Raw genomic sequence first — 14,143 nt, 5'->3', positions numbered from 1 at the left:
ACTGTGGTAAAAAGAATGAGCTGTGACAAAAAAACTAACATGCTTGCTCTACCTGAAAAATTACCAGGCCATGTTTTCTGCTATACTTTATTATAAGTTTATAATGGAGGAAAACTAAATCCAGTTGTTACTGAATGTATATTATGTGTATGCTTTAGGTTAGCTCCACCGGTTGTAGGTTCCAATACGTTATGTAGATGGATCGCTAACGTCACTGGTTTTTAGATATGGAGAATGAGAGCACTCCACATTATCGAGTTTGTAAATGTGAGTGGTGGCTTCGGATGGCTTGTTGTATGTTCTTGTCAGGCCTTTGTTGAATCTCCACCATCTAAACAACATGTAAGGTTCATTTTCATGCCATATTACCGCGTCATGCCTTGACCTTCGTCAAACTCCCCCTCCACCCCGTTCCTACGTCATCCCACCCACTCGATTTTTCTCTACTATCTAAAAGCATGTAAAGTTCCTTTTTCTGCCATATGACCGCGTCCTCCCTTGACCTTCGTCGAACTCCCCCCCCCCCCCCTCCCCCACCCCGTTCCTACGTCATCCAACCCACTCGATTTTTCTCTACTATCTAAAAAACACGTAAGGTTCCTTTTTCTGCCATATGACTGCGTCCTTATGTTAGTGTATGCCGTGTATTTTGTTTAAGTCGAGTGCCGGCGCACTGGGTTTAGGGCGTGCGCCTATGAAAGCCGAGTAATGTACGTTCGTCGTGTGTCCTTAAGGGCATACTTGGTTTAAGTGGACATAAACTGTGAGCACGTGGTTTAGCACTCGGCTTACTGTATCGTACTAGGCAACGTGTGTTTTTCCTGTAGTGACGGGGAGAGCCGGGCATGCTGCCGATCACCGTACCGTCTGCACACAATGACACAATTTCCCTCGATTGATCGACTATGGTGCAAAGAAACTAAGTTTGTTCACGGAGAGAGGACTCAAACCCCGATTCAAATTGCATCTGCAATCCGTGTCCTTGCTGCAAACTATGCGATTGCAATATCTTCAAAGGCGAGCATAAAAAAGGATGGATGGTCTCGGCCACCACCGGGGTTTGTGGAACTTAATATTGATGATGCATATGGTCATGATTCCATGATGGGCTCAGCAGGGGCGATTATTAGGGACTCACACGGAAACTTTATTGCAGGAGAAAATTGTAAACTGGATTTATGCATTGATGCTCTATCCGCGGAAGCTCAAGCTCTTAAGTTTGGGCTCCAATTGGCACAAAATCTAGGTTGTAATAAGCTGGTTGTAACCTCGGATAATATGGAGGCAATAGAGGTGATGAACAATGGAGGACGATCCCCAGGTGTAGCAGCGGCAGTTTTTTATGACTGCTATCATATTGCTTGTGATATTCCCAATATTTTATTGCAGCACTATTTTAGAGATGCTAATAGAGCAGCCCATGAGCTAGCAAGGATGACTAGAGGTCCATTATGTAGTAGCTGGCTTGAAGAAGCCCCCTCTGAAATTTTCCCTGTACTGGTCGATGATGTAAGTTTAGTTACTATCTAATAAAGAGGGTCTGTTTTTATTTAAAAATAAATAACATGCGGTACCCACGCGAACCAACCTATGATTCGATGGTTAGAGGGACAGTGGTATCCCCAGCCCACCAGGGTTCAAGTTCTAGTGCTGGCATTATTCCTGGATTTAATTCAGGATTTCCGGCGATGCGCTTTTAGTGGGAGCAGACGTTTTCGTTGACGACGAGGCGCTACGGCGACTTCGTAAATCTCAAAATGATATACCGGCTCAGTCTTTTGAAAGTGCTTATAGGGTAGGATGTGCGTGTGTACGTTCATAGGAATTTAAAAAAAAAAAGACAGCGGCGACGAGGGGCCGGCCGGATGTTGCCTTCTACTATGAGCATACTAGTAAAATGCCTGTGCGTTGCTACGGGCTACAATGCATATAAATAAATCAAACAAATAATTAAGGTCGTCTCAAAGTTTGAAGTTTATTTCTCCCTCATATGTCAGTGCATGTTCACACATCAAACAAGCACCTAGTAGGCTCCTCCAAATCCAACCATCTGGATAGTCCGGACTCCCACAAATCCACTCCATATGTGGGGGACAAATGTAGTTGTCTTTGTTGGAACAAACCCTAAACCCTAGCCAGCCCTAGTTGCTGCCTCTCTCACTCTCTCTGCTTGTTGCGCTCGAACGACAGAAAGAAGAAGGAGACACGAGGCACAGCGAGGTTTGCCGGCGCACGAAGGCCACCGCCGCCACGAACGGCATTTTCTGTTTTCCCTGAGCACGAACTCAGCCCACGCCTATTACAATGTCTAGGAGGGGAGGGGTCTTATACCCTGGGCCACGTCTAGGCGCGCACCCCACGTCCCCGCCCACGCAGAGCGCCTGGTCTGGCCCGCTTTGCCCGCGCCCGACATGCATGCACATGTCCGGGTCGCAGCGAGCCCGCCCTGGACCAACTCTACGCACCCCCTATTCTCGCCAACAGAGAGCATACAAATGCACGCCTACGGTGTACACTTGCACGGGCACCCCGTGCACCACACGCACGCACACACGCACACACACGCCGCGGACCCAACGCGCCCGACACGCCCAGCTCGCGCCCATACACGCGCTGGTCGCGTCCGGCTCGTCGCCACGGCTTATTTGCCCAACACTCACCCCCTAAGCCATGGCTCAAAGCAGGCCTTCGTCTTCGACGCCGACGTCCACCAACAGCGCTTGCTCCGCCGCCGGCGCCTTCCGCAGCTGAGGGCAGTCACGTTTGAAATGACTGCACTCACCGCACTTGTAGCAGCGGCCACGTCTGTTGCCACCGTAGCCCGACGCCACGCTCCACCCGTCGTCGTCGACCCGAGCGTCGTCCTGCTGCCGCTCCCGTGCCCGCCACTGCCCCGCCGTATACATGAGCTGGTCGTCCGCACGCTCGCCGTCCACTTGTCCGCCTCGCCATAGCCACTCGTCGAAGGCCTTCAGGCGACCCAGCACCTCCTCGAACGCCATGGTGGACACGTCGCAGAACTGCTCGATTCCGGCCACCGCCGCGTACAAGTGATCCGACACGGAGTCGAGCAATTTCTTCACCAACGCGGCATCTTCCAGTGTCGACCCGAGCCCGGGGAAGCGCGCCGCCATACCACCGAGTTTGCCGGCGAACTAATCCAGCGTGTCAGCCTCCGCCATGTGCAGCAACTCGAACTCACCCCGGAGAGTGCCCAGCCGCGCCGCCCGGACTCGATCCGCGTCGATGAATCGCGCCTTCAGGCTGGCCCAGACCTGCGCCGCCGTCCTCTTGGATGCTAACTGCAGTAGGAGATCCTCCGCCAGTGCCCCGAGCAGGCACGCCCACGCCGGCTTCCTTCTTGGCGATCACCACCGCGGTCGCATCCTTCAGCAGCACCACCGTCTCCCACAGCCCAGCGGCGTCGAGATTGGCCTCGACCTTGATTGCCCACGTGGTGTAATTATCACCAGTGAGCATCAGGACCGGCGTTGGCAGCGAGCTCCTCGACCCGCCGGTGTACGGGACGAGCGACATCGCCGGTGATCACCTCCCGCAATGTGGCTCTGATGCCAATTGTTGGAACCAAACCCTAAACCCTAGCTAGCCCTAGCTGCTGCCTCTCTCACTCTCTCTGCTTGCTGCGCTCGAACGACATAAAGAAGAAGAAGGAGACACGAAGCACAGCGAGGTTTGCCGGCGCACGAACGCCACTGCCGCCACGAACGGCGTTTTTCTATTTTCCCTGAGCACGAACTCAGCCCAGACCTGTTACAACGTCTAGGGGGGGGGGGTCTTATATCCTGGGCCACGTCTGGACGCGCACCCCACGTCCCCGTGCACGCGGAGCGCCTGGTCCGGCCCGCTCTGCCCGCGCCCAACATGCACGCACACGTCCGGGTCGCGGCGAGCCCGCCCTGGACCAACTCCACACACCCCCCTATTCTCGCCAACAGAACGCGCGCACACATGCACGCCTACGGTGTACACTTGCATGGGCACCCCGTGCACCACACGCACGCACACACGCACACACATGTCGCGGACCCGACGCGCCCGACACGCCCAGCTCGCGCCCATACACGCGCTGGTCGCGTCTGGCTCGTCGTTGTGGCTTATTTGCCCAACAATCTTGACTATCCGTCATGTTATCTCCAACACGCGGTCCGACAAAAACCCGGCCCCCACAACGCACATTTCTCTTTTCTTGCCGGACCCTCCCCTTCCCGCTCGGTTTTCTGCCGTAGCAGGACATTTCTCGCTATTGTGCTCTCCTTTCAAACCGTACGACACCCACCTCATCTTCGCCATCACGACCCCTTTCTGTCGCACCATACCTCCCATGGACTGCCAAGTAGGAGTCCTCCGCTAATCGCCCCTCTCTCCACACTGATCCCCTCCCAACGCCTCATCTAGCCAAATGGCCGTGCATTGCTACGGGCTACAAAATTTGTTGTCAAAACCAGCTTAGCCTGAAATAGTTCTGTATCTACAGTGCTTTTCATTGGTGTGATGTTCTAACATCCACTGCTTTTATATAAACTATATTTTTTTCATGTTTGTATATATCCATTTTCTATATGTACAGTCTTTCTTTTTTGTTTTATGAGCATTAAGATCAGGCTTTATGCCAGAAAATAGCACACGTGATGCTCTTCATGACCTGTTGAAAATGTATGGTCTAGATGTTGACATAGTTGCACAAAATTATTGTTCAATCGAGAGTCCATGTCTCAGTTGACTGCACCTGCAAATCAACCACGACTGCAAGAAAGCTAATTTTTAAGTAGTAGTACAAATCAAGCATGGTATCAAATGATATCACCTAATTAAGAAAAAAGATCCAACATGGAAGTACTTTCATCTTAAGAAGTTTCACATGAGGATCTTTTTTCTTAGGACTCAAAATCGAACGTGGAAGCATTTATGATTCAAGATATATGTTATGAATGTATGACTATTAATGAAATATTCTTGTATCATGCTAGTCTGAAAAGAAAAATTCCTCTTCTCTGTTAGTACTCTTGCTCAATGTATCTGCAACGTGCCTTGAGCTTAATCACAAGAAACATATAATATCACAAATACTTGCTTCTGTTTCTGTATGAATAGTTAGGATCAACGACAGAAACAAGTCAGGCAGATGAGTCGACGACTGAACCAAAAAAACTGTAATTGTTGAAATAATTGCTTCTACCAAGTTCTACTCCCTCCACTCCTAAATATAGGTCTTTTTAGTGATTTGAATATGGACTACATACAGATGAATGTAGACATATTCTAGAGTGTAGATTCACTCATTTTTCTTCGTATGTAGTCCATATTAGAATTCCTAAAAAGTCATATATTTAGAAACGAAGGGAGTAGCATGTTAGCCAAAATCTTGTTACATGAGAAACGCTAATAACTGGGTCAAATTTATGGGAAAATGGCTTCAACAAATGCTTCTGCATCAAAAGGTTGGAGATCTTCACCCCTTCGCCGACGCCAACAAACTTGGCTGGAACTCCAAGTTCGTCTATTAACACTCACCTGAGACAGGATTCAGGTCAGCAAGTTTAGTTGTCGTTTATTTAAGATCCAGGACTGGATTTTGTAACTGTTACAATAAAGGACTGGAAATCGCCCGTACCACACAGCCAACACGAGCAGTCCTGTCTAATTTCGTTAGGATGAATCCTTTGATTCCAACAACCTGGTATGAAGCCAAGAAAGTCCCTCATTATTAGTATCCAATAGAAACATATCTGATGAATCAAGCATCAGAACAGCAGAGTGGCAATTACATCGTTGAACTCCTTCGCTTGCTGTAGCATATTTAATCCAGTTGTGCCATGCAGAACCAGCAAGATCTCCTGAAGAGAATGGAATACACAATAGAAGTTACCTCAAAAGACTGAACAAGCAAAACACAAAATATTGATGAGATCTGTTTGTGCACTTTCTGATTTTGCTAGGTACTATGCAAAAAATGTTGAACTAATATGTCAGAAAGTTAAAATGTTTTTAATATATCCTTGTTACCCGCTGAAGGGGAGGGCACTGCCTTCAGAACTTGTGTAGCATCACCATCAGTCACATGCAAGCGAAGATAGGATTAACGATTTTGTAATCCTAAAGGAGGCACTGCCGGCATTGCTAGCTCCCACCATCAATTTTCTTGCTAATTCTTTGGTGGGTTTTAGCGGCAGCTGGGGGAGGCATACAAAACCACAACTAAATAAGATCAATGCACCATGGCCAACACTTGTTAACTGATTATCTAGTGATACACAAGAAAATAATTAAACCAAACCAGGCATTACATATTTGGTCACAGTACATCGAGGATAACATCCATATGAATAGATGGAAACTTACGTACTTCCTCCTCTTGGTTCCAATCATCATCGTCGTCAAACTTGATATTCTGCAAAGCGAGAATATATAAGTTAAACTTGACAATATGGATGACAGCTAAGTTATGCATCAACTGGTCTATCCATTTCATATTTGTTGATGTGAAGGAGCACACATACAATACACAATTTTACCAAAATGATGAACCTTTTAAAACCCAATTTTCTACCCCCCAAGAAAACCTCAGTGCATATAAAGTTCTAAGGTACTAACCTAATTATCACCATCATCAGAACTTTCTTCCTCTTCCACTTCCTTGGATTCCTCATATGAACATCCTTTTCAGTTTTCTCCTCTCCATCCTACAAGTACCAAGTCTATCAGCATTGTGGCATAACCTCACTATTTCTGTAACATCAAACATAGTGTAAGTCTTCAAGCCACTAATAAAATATCTGCAATAGAAAGATGCTTTCCAGATTGATTCCAACTTTCCTACAACTTGAAATATAACTAAAAGGTAATTATGGCTTTGCCATGTGCTTCCCTTCAAGTTTCTCAAATACTTTAAATGACTGATCACCTGGCAAACAAAGATGGCAAGATCTATAAAAAGGACCAACGTACACAACACCTCAATAATATCTAGCCTAGAAGTGTTCGTTTGAGTTTCATTACTGCTAATAGACATGCCAATGGGATGGTGTAAATGAAGCAGTTTCCTTAAAAAGGGTCTACAAAATGTAATTGGCATGAGCAAAGTTCAGGGGAGAAGAATCAGCAATGAAATTCTGTTTGGGTATTGTGAAATATAGCAAACTTCCCTCTCTATCCCACCGAAGTTTTCTCTTAATTAGCTGTCCTCCTCTAGAACCCGAGGCGAAAATAATATTGATGGTCTATTGTTCTGAAACAACATATCGGATCACATAATTGGTATTTACTTCAAGACTACCATGTAGTATTTCTGCAGAAAAAAGTAGAAACTGTACTTGTAAAAGATATTTAGAGAAACCAGTGTCCGACATTGTTGAGTAATAAACAAAGCAGTAATTCTGATCACCTGGCAGTCGAATGAACGAATCATCGCCCAATCTTAAACCTACTGTACTACTTCCAGAAAAACATCGATGATTTACAGATGTCGGATTTGTTCAACCTGGGAACCAAACAACGATTTCAACCACAGCATGGGTAAAGAAACGACACCATTCATCCATACCACTTTCTTTGTTACATTCAGCTATAACAATCAGGTATCTTTATAGCTATAACATTCAGATATGTATCAGTAAATTGTATCTTCCATAGCTATGTATCTGTATACCTATGTATCTGACAACATGAGTATACGTATAATTCAGGACAGGTGAAGCATAAAGTTACAAAATAACAAACAAAACAATACAGAAAACTACATGTTTTCCTCCTCGATTTGTAAATACCTGTGTTCCTCCTCGATGCAGGGCACAGCCAAGACAACTTTGCGCTGCTCCTCGCTGCCTGCAATGTGACCATGCCCTGCCCTAGATACCTGTGTTCCAACTATTACGAAACGAATATGTTAGACATCAGCTTGCTTGTTTCTTTGATTCTTCGGTGGAGAGAAACCAGAGAATCGGTCTGCGCAAATGTCAGCCAAGGAGCAGACCTTAATCCCAGAGTGTGGCGCACATGAGAGGGGAGGAGGTTCCTGGGGATGAGCAGCCAGCCATGGAGGCAATAACAGGAAGGGTGGCCGTCGCCCGTGCATCGCCTAGACAGAGCTTGGGGGAGGCTCTCTTCCTCTCGTCTGCATCTCTTTCCTGATGAATCATGAAAGCATATGATAAATCAATTTTAAGAAAATAAAACATTTCTAGACTTGAATCCAGCGGTAAACCTACATATGCCAGCATCAGGAAACCACATGAACCGATGCCTTGACTGCATACCACACACCCGTGAGACATGGGGAATCAAACCAGAAAAAAATTCATGAGAGGTGACACAAGCGCAACGTACCAACGATGTCCGCCGCCAGAGTGGATCGGAGAAGGGGATGAGCCTACGGGCTGGGTGCTCCGCCCTCACCGTGTAAGACCAGCGCGCCTACAGCCCCTCCAACCACCGACCATCTCCTTCCGGCCGCCTGGACACCGTAGCAGCAGATCGAGCCAGAGAAACGGCCACTTCGCGCTGCCATGCCCAGATCCGCGCCAGAGCCGGCAGCGGTGCGGCGCCGAGGTTGGTGCGGCGGCGAGCTCGGGCGGTGAGGCGGCGGGGCAGAAGCTGCAGGAGACGGCGGCAGGGACCTCGAGGCCGAGCTCAGGCCATGGCTTCCCTGGCTCCAGAGGCCGTGGTGGCGCCGGACGCAGCGGCGGGGCGAGGAGGAGGCCGGCCGTTGGGGAGGCAGGAGCTCCTCGTCCCCTCGATCCAGATCGGGATCGAGGAGGGAGCAACAGGGGCGTGAGGGAGCGGGCGATAGGTTTAGGTTTTTTGGTCGCTGGTGTGATGCGCGGCCACAACGACGGCGCCGTGGGATCGCGGCCCCGTGTCCTCGCCCGATCCAACAGCAGACCGCCGCCTCCTGCAAGTGCGACGGCGAAGGGATGGATCCGCCGCGGCGCGGCATAGGGATGGATCCGCCGCGGTCTGGGCGTAGGGGTGGTTCGGGCGTGCGATCGGGCAGCGGCGGAGATCGATCTGCTGTGTCGGGCGGCGGCGGAGATCGATCAGCTGTGTGAACGAGGGATCGATCCCAGGGGTTTTGTTTGCAACGGTTTTTTTCGATCGAGTAAGGCAGAGGTGGTGCGATGATGAAAAAAAAAGGCGGTGGGAGTATGACGAAAATAAACCAGCGAAAATTAACCGTGCGGACTATTCACCAAGTCGTCCATTAGGAGTAGAGATAATGAAATTTTTTGCCTTGTTTCAAAAAAAAACTATGAGCGTATAATTGCACCTAAACAGATGATACCATATTTGACTCGAAAATCAATCCTGTGTCCGAGTCCGACTACATCTCCCTTTCTTGTCCGAGCCCAGCTCGGCACCCTCCTTTTATATACGCCTCTGCACCGCTTATAGCAACACAATTACAACAAGAGATCTCTAATCTAACAACAACAAGCGATCGAGAGATCGAGATATGCACCGTGGACGCATCGCCGTGAACCCGGCCGCCGGCACGTTCGCCATGTTTCCGCCGCCGCCGCCGCGCTTCAAGTTCAATCACATGTTTCCCGTGCAGGTGCAGGCCCCGCCGTTTGCTTACCACGCGGTTCCCCTGCCGCCGGTACAGCCGCAGTTGGCGGTCCAGGTGCGCCCTGTGTGGGCGGGGAACTTCAACGAAGAGTGGGGCTACCTCGAGAGCTTCGCCGCGTGCGCCCGCTACATTGCTGTGGACGTGCACTACCCGGGACTCGTCCACGCCGCCGGACAGGAACTCAGCAGCCTGACAGTTGAGCATCGCTCGCGCTCATGAAGGCCAACGTAGACAACCTAAAGCCGCTCCAGGTCGGCATGGCCGTCTGCGACCACCAAGGCCAGCAGGTAGCCTGGGAGTTCAACCTCCGCGACTTCTGCCGCCTCGCCGACCCGCACGACGACAAGGCCCTCGACTACACCTCGCCCGCCGCGGCCTCGACCTCGACACGCTCCGCAACTAGGGCGTCGACGCCTACGTGCTCGGCTTGCTGCTCATGGGCTCCGGCCTCATCGGCGCCGGACACGGGCGGCCGCTGTCGTGGATCACCCACGCCGGTGCCTACCACGTGGCGTACCTCCTCAAGATTGTCATGGGCGGCGCCCCGCTGCCGAACGACGTGGCCGGGTTCCTCGGCGCCATGCGGCACTACCTCGGCCAGCAGGTCTTCGACGTTGCCACCATGGCGGCCGGCTGCCCGGGCATGCCGGTGGGGCTGGACCTCATCGCCGCTAACCTGCGCATCCATCCGCCGTGGGGTAGCCCTCGCCTCGCAGGCGCCGCCGGCGTGCGCGCGCTTCTGGCCTTCAGTATTTTGAAGCAAGGGTAGTTGGGGCGGCAACGTGGAGAGGTTCCGAGGCCTGCTTCAGGGCCTGCAGCATTAGTTGTCGATCAGAATCACACACGAGCAACGTCGTTGGTCAAGAATTCCAATGTGCAACGGACTCATGCCGCCCAGCGGTTAAATATATTGCGCACTTGCGTCGATCATTGGTACTAGTAGTTCAGAAGATTGTTACTACTACAGTTTTATATAGGTCAAGCGTTTGTTTTTCTCATCGCAAAAAAAAATAAAAATCCTTTTAGTGGTAGTATTTAGAACTTCCAGTCAAGGGTTCTTTTAGTAATGCGTGTATTTTGTCGTAATAATTCGCAATACTTACTTGAGTATTTTTTGTGTGAATATACTTACTTGAGTATTATATGTATAAACAACCGTCAATCATGTACCTTCTACGCAAATACAATCACTATATTCTATTGTGTGTATTTTCTCAGTGCATGTCCAACGCCGGATATAGTATTTGTCTGTGGACGTGTCTGCGAAAAGTGATACGTAGAGCCGGCCATCCAATGCTTATCGTAAACCTTCGTCTGTAATACAAATAGATTCAGACATAATTCATGCGAAGATGGCATAACTCATGCAAACGGACATAAATTTGATATATTTTATAGAAACCGAATGATATTTTGTCCGTTCAACCAAAAAATTAAAATAATTTGTAGCGGACGGTAACCTCGTACTCTTGCCCGGGTTGGGCGGCGGCACCTCCACTGGCGAAAGGGCACGGGGACCCGGCAGCCCCGCCTGGCCGCCACCTGCTGCTCGCCAAGAAGCCGCTCTGCTTCCTCCTGCAAAGGGCTACCTCGGCCAATGCCGACCCTTGCCCCTGTCGACGGTGACAGAGGTGTCCCCAATCTTGACGAGTTCCCCATCGAGGCGACGCAGTTGCTGCACGGACGTCTCTGTGGTGGTCATCAACCGTTCACGGGTCCAAGCCTCTGCGAGGTCGGGGCCCATACATTTTAAAATGTAAAACCGTGAACTTGAAAAATGTTAATGCAATGTAAAAAATGTTAGCGTAGTAATAAAATATGTTGATATCACTGAAAAAATGCATGTAACATTTAAAAAGTGTTCATTTCAAAAAGATCTATGTGAAATATTTTTATAGTGTAAAAAATAAGTCTGCGTACTTCAAAAAATATTTCATACCATTCAAAAGAGGTATGTTATATTTTAAAAATATTCCCGCATTTCAGATGATGTCCGTAACAGCTTAAAAATGATTGAGTAATTTGAAAAAAGTTCCTTATCATTCAAAAAAATGTATCACTGTGTATCTAAAAAATGCTCAACACTTATTCAAAAAAATGTTGAAAAAGATATATTTCAAAGAAATGATTGAGTAGTTTAAAAAATGGTACCTATCATTCCAAAAAAAAGTATCACTGTGCATCTGAAAAATGCTCAACACATATTCAAAAAATATTAAAAAGGTGCATGTCAAAAAATATTAATCATATAATTGAAAAATGTTCAATGTGTACTAAAATAATATTTCTGATGTACACAAAAATGTACAACTTGTGTTGCATAAAGTAGACATGTACTGAAACACAGAAAAAAGAAAGAAAAGAAGAAGAAAAAAACCAAAGAAAAACTGATAGAAACAAAAAGAAGAAGATGAAACACGGAAGGTTCTAGAACCACCCCAAACCGGTGCATAGAACCTTCCTCAACCTGCTACGGGATCTACTGTGTTGGGCCGGCACATTTAGTGGAGCGCCAATGGCGAGACCGAAGGATTTCTGGCAATAGGCGAGAAGTAGCATTGGCGAGATTTGCACCCACAGTTCCTGGGTATAGACCTAGGAAGCTATCAGTTTTATGCACACTGTATCTTCAGAGTAGTAGGAAGCTATCTGAACGAAGAGCAGAGTATCTAACACATGTAAGCGAGTACGTATACATGGAATATTTTTACATACATACATATTAAAGTATGCAAATTTAATCGGACGATGCAACAACAACCGCTCGGTTATTAGTTATCTCTTCCTCGATTCTTCCTATGGTTGGCTCATTGGCTCGTTGCTCGTTGCTTGCTTCGTCTGTATTGTAGGCATTCGAATTCTTGGGCGATGAAGACTTCACGAGAGTGGCTTAATTAGCTAGCCAGTTCTACGGTCAAATCAAGAGTTCAATACACGAGAGGCCATGTCCATGGATTGCTTCATCCTCGCGTTCACGCGGACCCTGATGTACACCACCAGCATCTACAGGACGGCCGTGATGGTCAGCATTTTCATCGACCAGGTGCGGAGGCCCAACAGCATGGGCTCCATCGTCGCGTTCTCGTTCTTAATCATTATCTGGATCACCTTCATCGCCGGTGTGTGCATGCTCTTGTGCTGCTTCACCTTCTCGCTGCCGGCGGTGCGTCGGTGCCTGGCCTCCGTCCCCGGGGCACTCCGTGGCGCGTGCCGGCTTCTCTGCCTTCCGTGCTGGTGCGCGCGCGCCGGGCTACGGCGCGGAAGCGGCGGCGGCGGCAGCGCTCTGCCGCAGTTTCTGGACCAGACACCGAGTCGCATGCCCGTGCTGGCTCGGGAGCCACCGGTGCATGGCGGCGCGCGGGTGGCGCCGGCGTATGACATCCTGGCGTACGAGCAGCCGGAGGGCAGCGGCGGGTCGGAGTGCGCGGTCTGCCTCGTGGAGGTGGAGAAGGGGGACGCGGTGAAGCGGCTGTCGGTGTGCCTGCACATGTTCCACCAGCAGTGCGTCGACCCGTGGCTCCAGCAGCACTCGACGTGCCCGGTCTGCCGGTGCAACCTCTTGGCGCCATTGCCGGCCCAAATGGTATGACACTGGTGATGAGAGATAACTGAGCGCAGAGAACTCAAAGACGTGAATGTACTACATCAGTGTTAGTAATTACTGGTAGCACGCTGCGACCTGCGAGTGAGGCTTTTGACGTCAGAAGCGTGTAACTGCACATTGTCTTTTGGATATCACAACAATCCAAGCTCAAACATTAAGTGAATAAATCAATCAACAAGTTAAGCAAGAGAAAGCAAAACTTACGATCTCATCCTCTGCCGCGTGCAATAGCCATCCTGCCTCTAGCTAACGAACCAAGTCATAAAACTTGGTGATGCCGGTCAGGATAGTGTTCCAGCGATACAATAACGACCTCACCTTGCGTTCTTGAATTATGTACATGTCATAGGGCACAATGTGCTTTCATGCCTGAAACGTTTCATGCACTTGCTGTCATAAGGTCCCCACTCTACTCCTACCTATGAAATTCGCGGATACGGCCAACCACGCATCGCACAGTTACTCACCCTCCACAGTCGAGTAGCTCGCCATCCTTTGTACTCTAAAAAACGATATAGCGTTTGAAAATAAGCTCAATGGCAATTGACCGAACACCTGCAGGCGTCGGTACTAATGACCGCGCTACTGCTACATAGTTATTGGTAGCGCGTGTTCCGTGGCCTGTGCTACTACTGTGGCCAGCCCCAAGGACATAGTGGGGGGCACATAGTAGTAGCGCAGCCTACCAGACCCACGCCGCAACTAACGTGTACCTGTAGCACCGTTTCTGGGCCCGCGCTCCTGCTAAATAGCAACAGTGCCTGCTTGCTATACCGCGCTACTGCTAAGCATCTATCTATAAGGTATTTCCTAGTAGTGTTACATCATCCTATTATACTTGCTCTTAGGAAATAACATGAAGTGCGTGGAATTTGAAGCGAAAAATAGCTAACCATGATGCATGTTTCTCCGATAAGGAGAGGAGGTGGAGGAAGCAGCGACGACGCCTGGGG

At 49.0% G+C, this 14,143-nt stretch overlaps 1 protein-coding gene, 1 long non-coding RNA gene and 1 pseudogene across 2 annotated transcripts; 2 read left to right on the top strand and 1 right to left on the bottom strand.

Annotated features, from left to right (window-relative positions):
• Positions 1-4,590: 4,590 nt before the first annotated feature.
• Positions 4,591-9,072, bottom strand: LOC120976190 (uncharacterized). The gene is made up of 8 exons (XR_012205531.1): positions 8,344-9,072; positions 8,226-8,265; positions 7,991-8,144; positions 7,785-7,884; positions 6,613-7,498; positions 5,787-6,409; positions 5,633-5,695; positions 4,591-5,532 (listed from the first exon to the last, which is right to left on the bottom strand). It is a non-coding gene; the product is annotated as an uncharacterized lncRNA (long non-coding RNA).
• A 397-nt stretch (positions 9,073-9,469) lies between these two features.
• Positions 9,470-10,915, top strand: LOC109779444 (probable CCR4-associated factor 1 homolog 11; annotated as a pseudogene).
• A 1,615-nt stretch (positions 10,916-12,530) lies between these two features.
• LOC109779443 (uncharacterized) lies at positions 12,531-13,175 on the top strand. The gene has a single exon (XM_020338064.2). It carries the CDS (start codon positions 12,531-12,533, stop codon positions 13,173-13,175), a length of 645 nt encoding a protein of 214 aa, XP_020193653.2.
• The last annotated feature ends 968 nt before the right edge of the window (positions 13,176-14,143 follow it).

The sequence above is a fragment of the Aegilops tauschii genome, chromosome 3 (genome assembly GCF_002575655.3).
Source record: "Aegilops tauschii subsp. strangulata cultivar AL8/78 chromosome 3, Aet v6.0, whole genome shotgun sequence".
Classification (NCBI taxonomy): Eukaryota; Viridiplantae; Streptophyta; class Magnoliopsida; order Poales; family Poaceae; genus Aegilops; species Aegilops tauschii.
The sequence above is the reverse complement of the archived record's forward strand: the minus strand, read 5'-3'. Positions and strand labels throughout refer to the sequence as shown.

Coding starts and splice junctions, on each gene's coding strand:
- LOC109779443 (XM_020338064.2), top strand. CDS start 12,531: ATGTCCATGGATTGCTTCATCCTCGCGTTCACGCGGACCCTGATGTAC.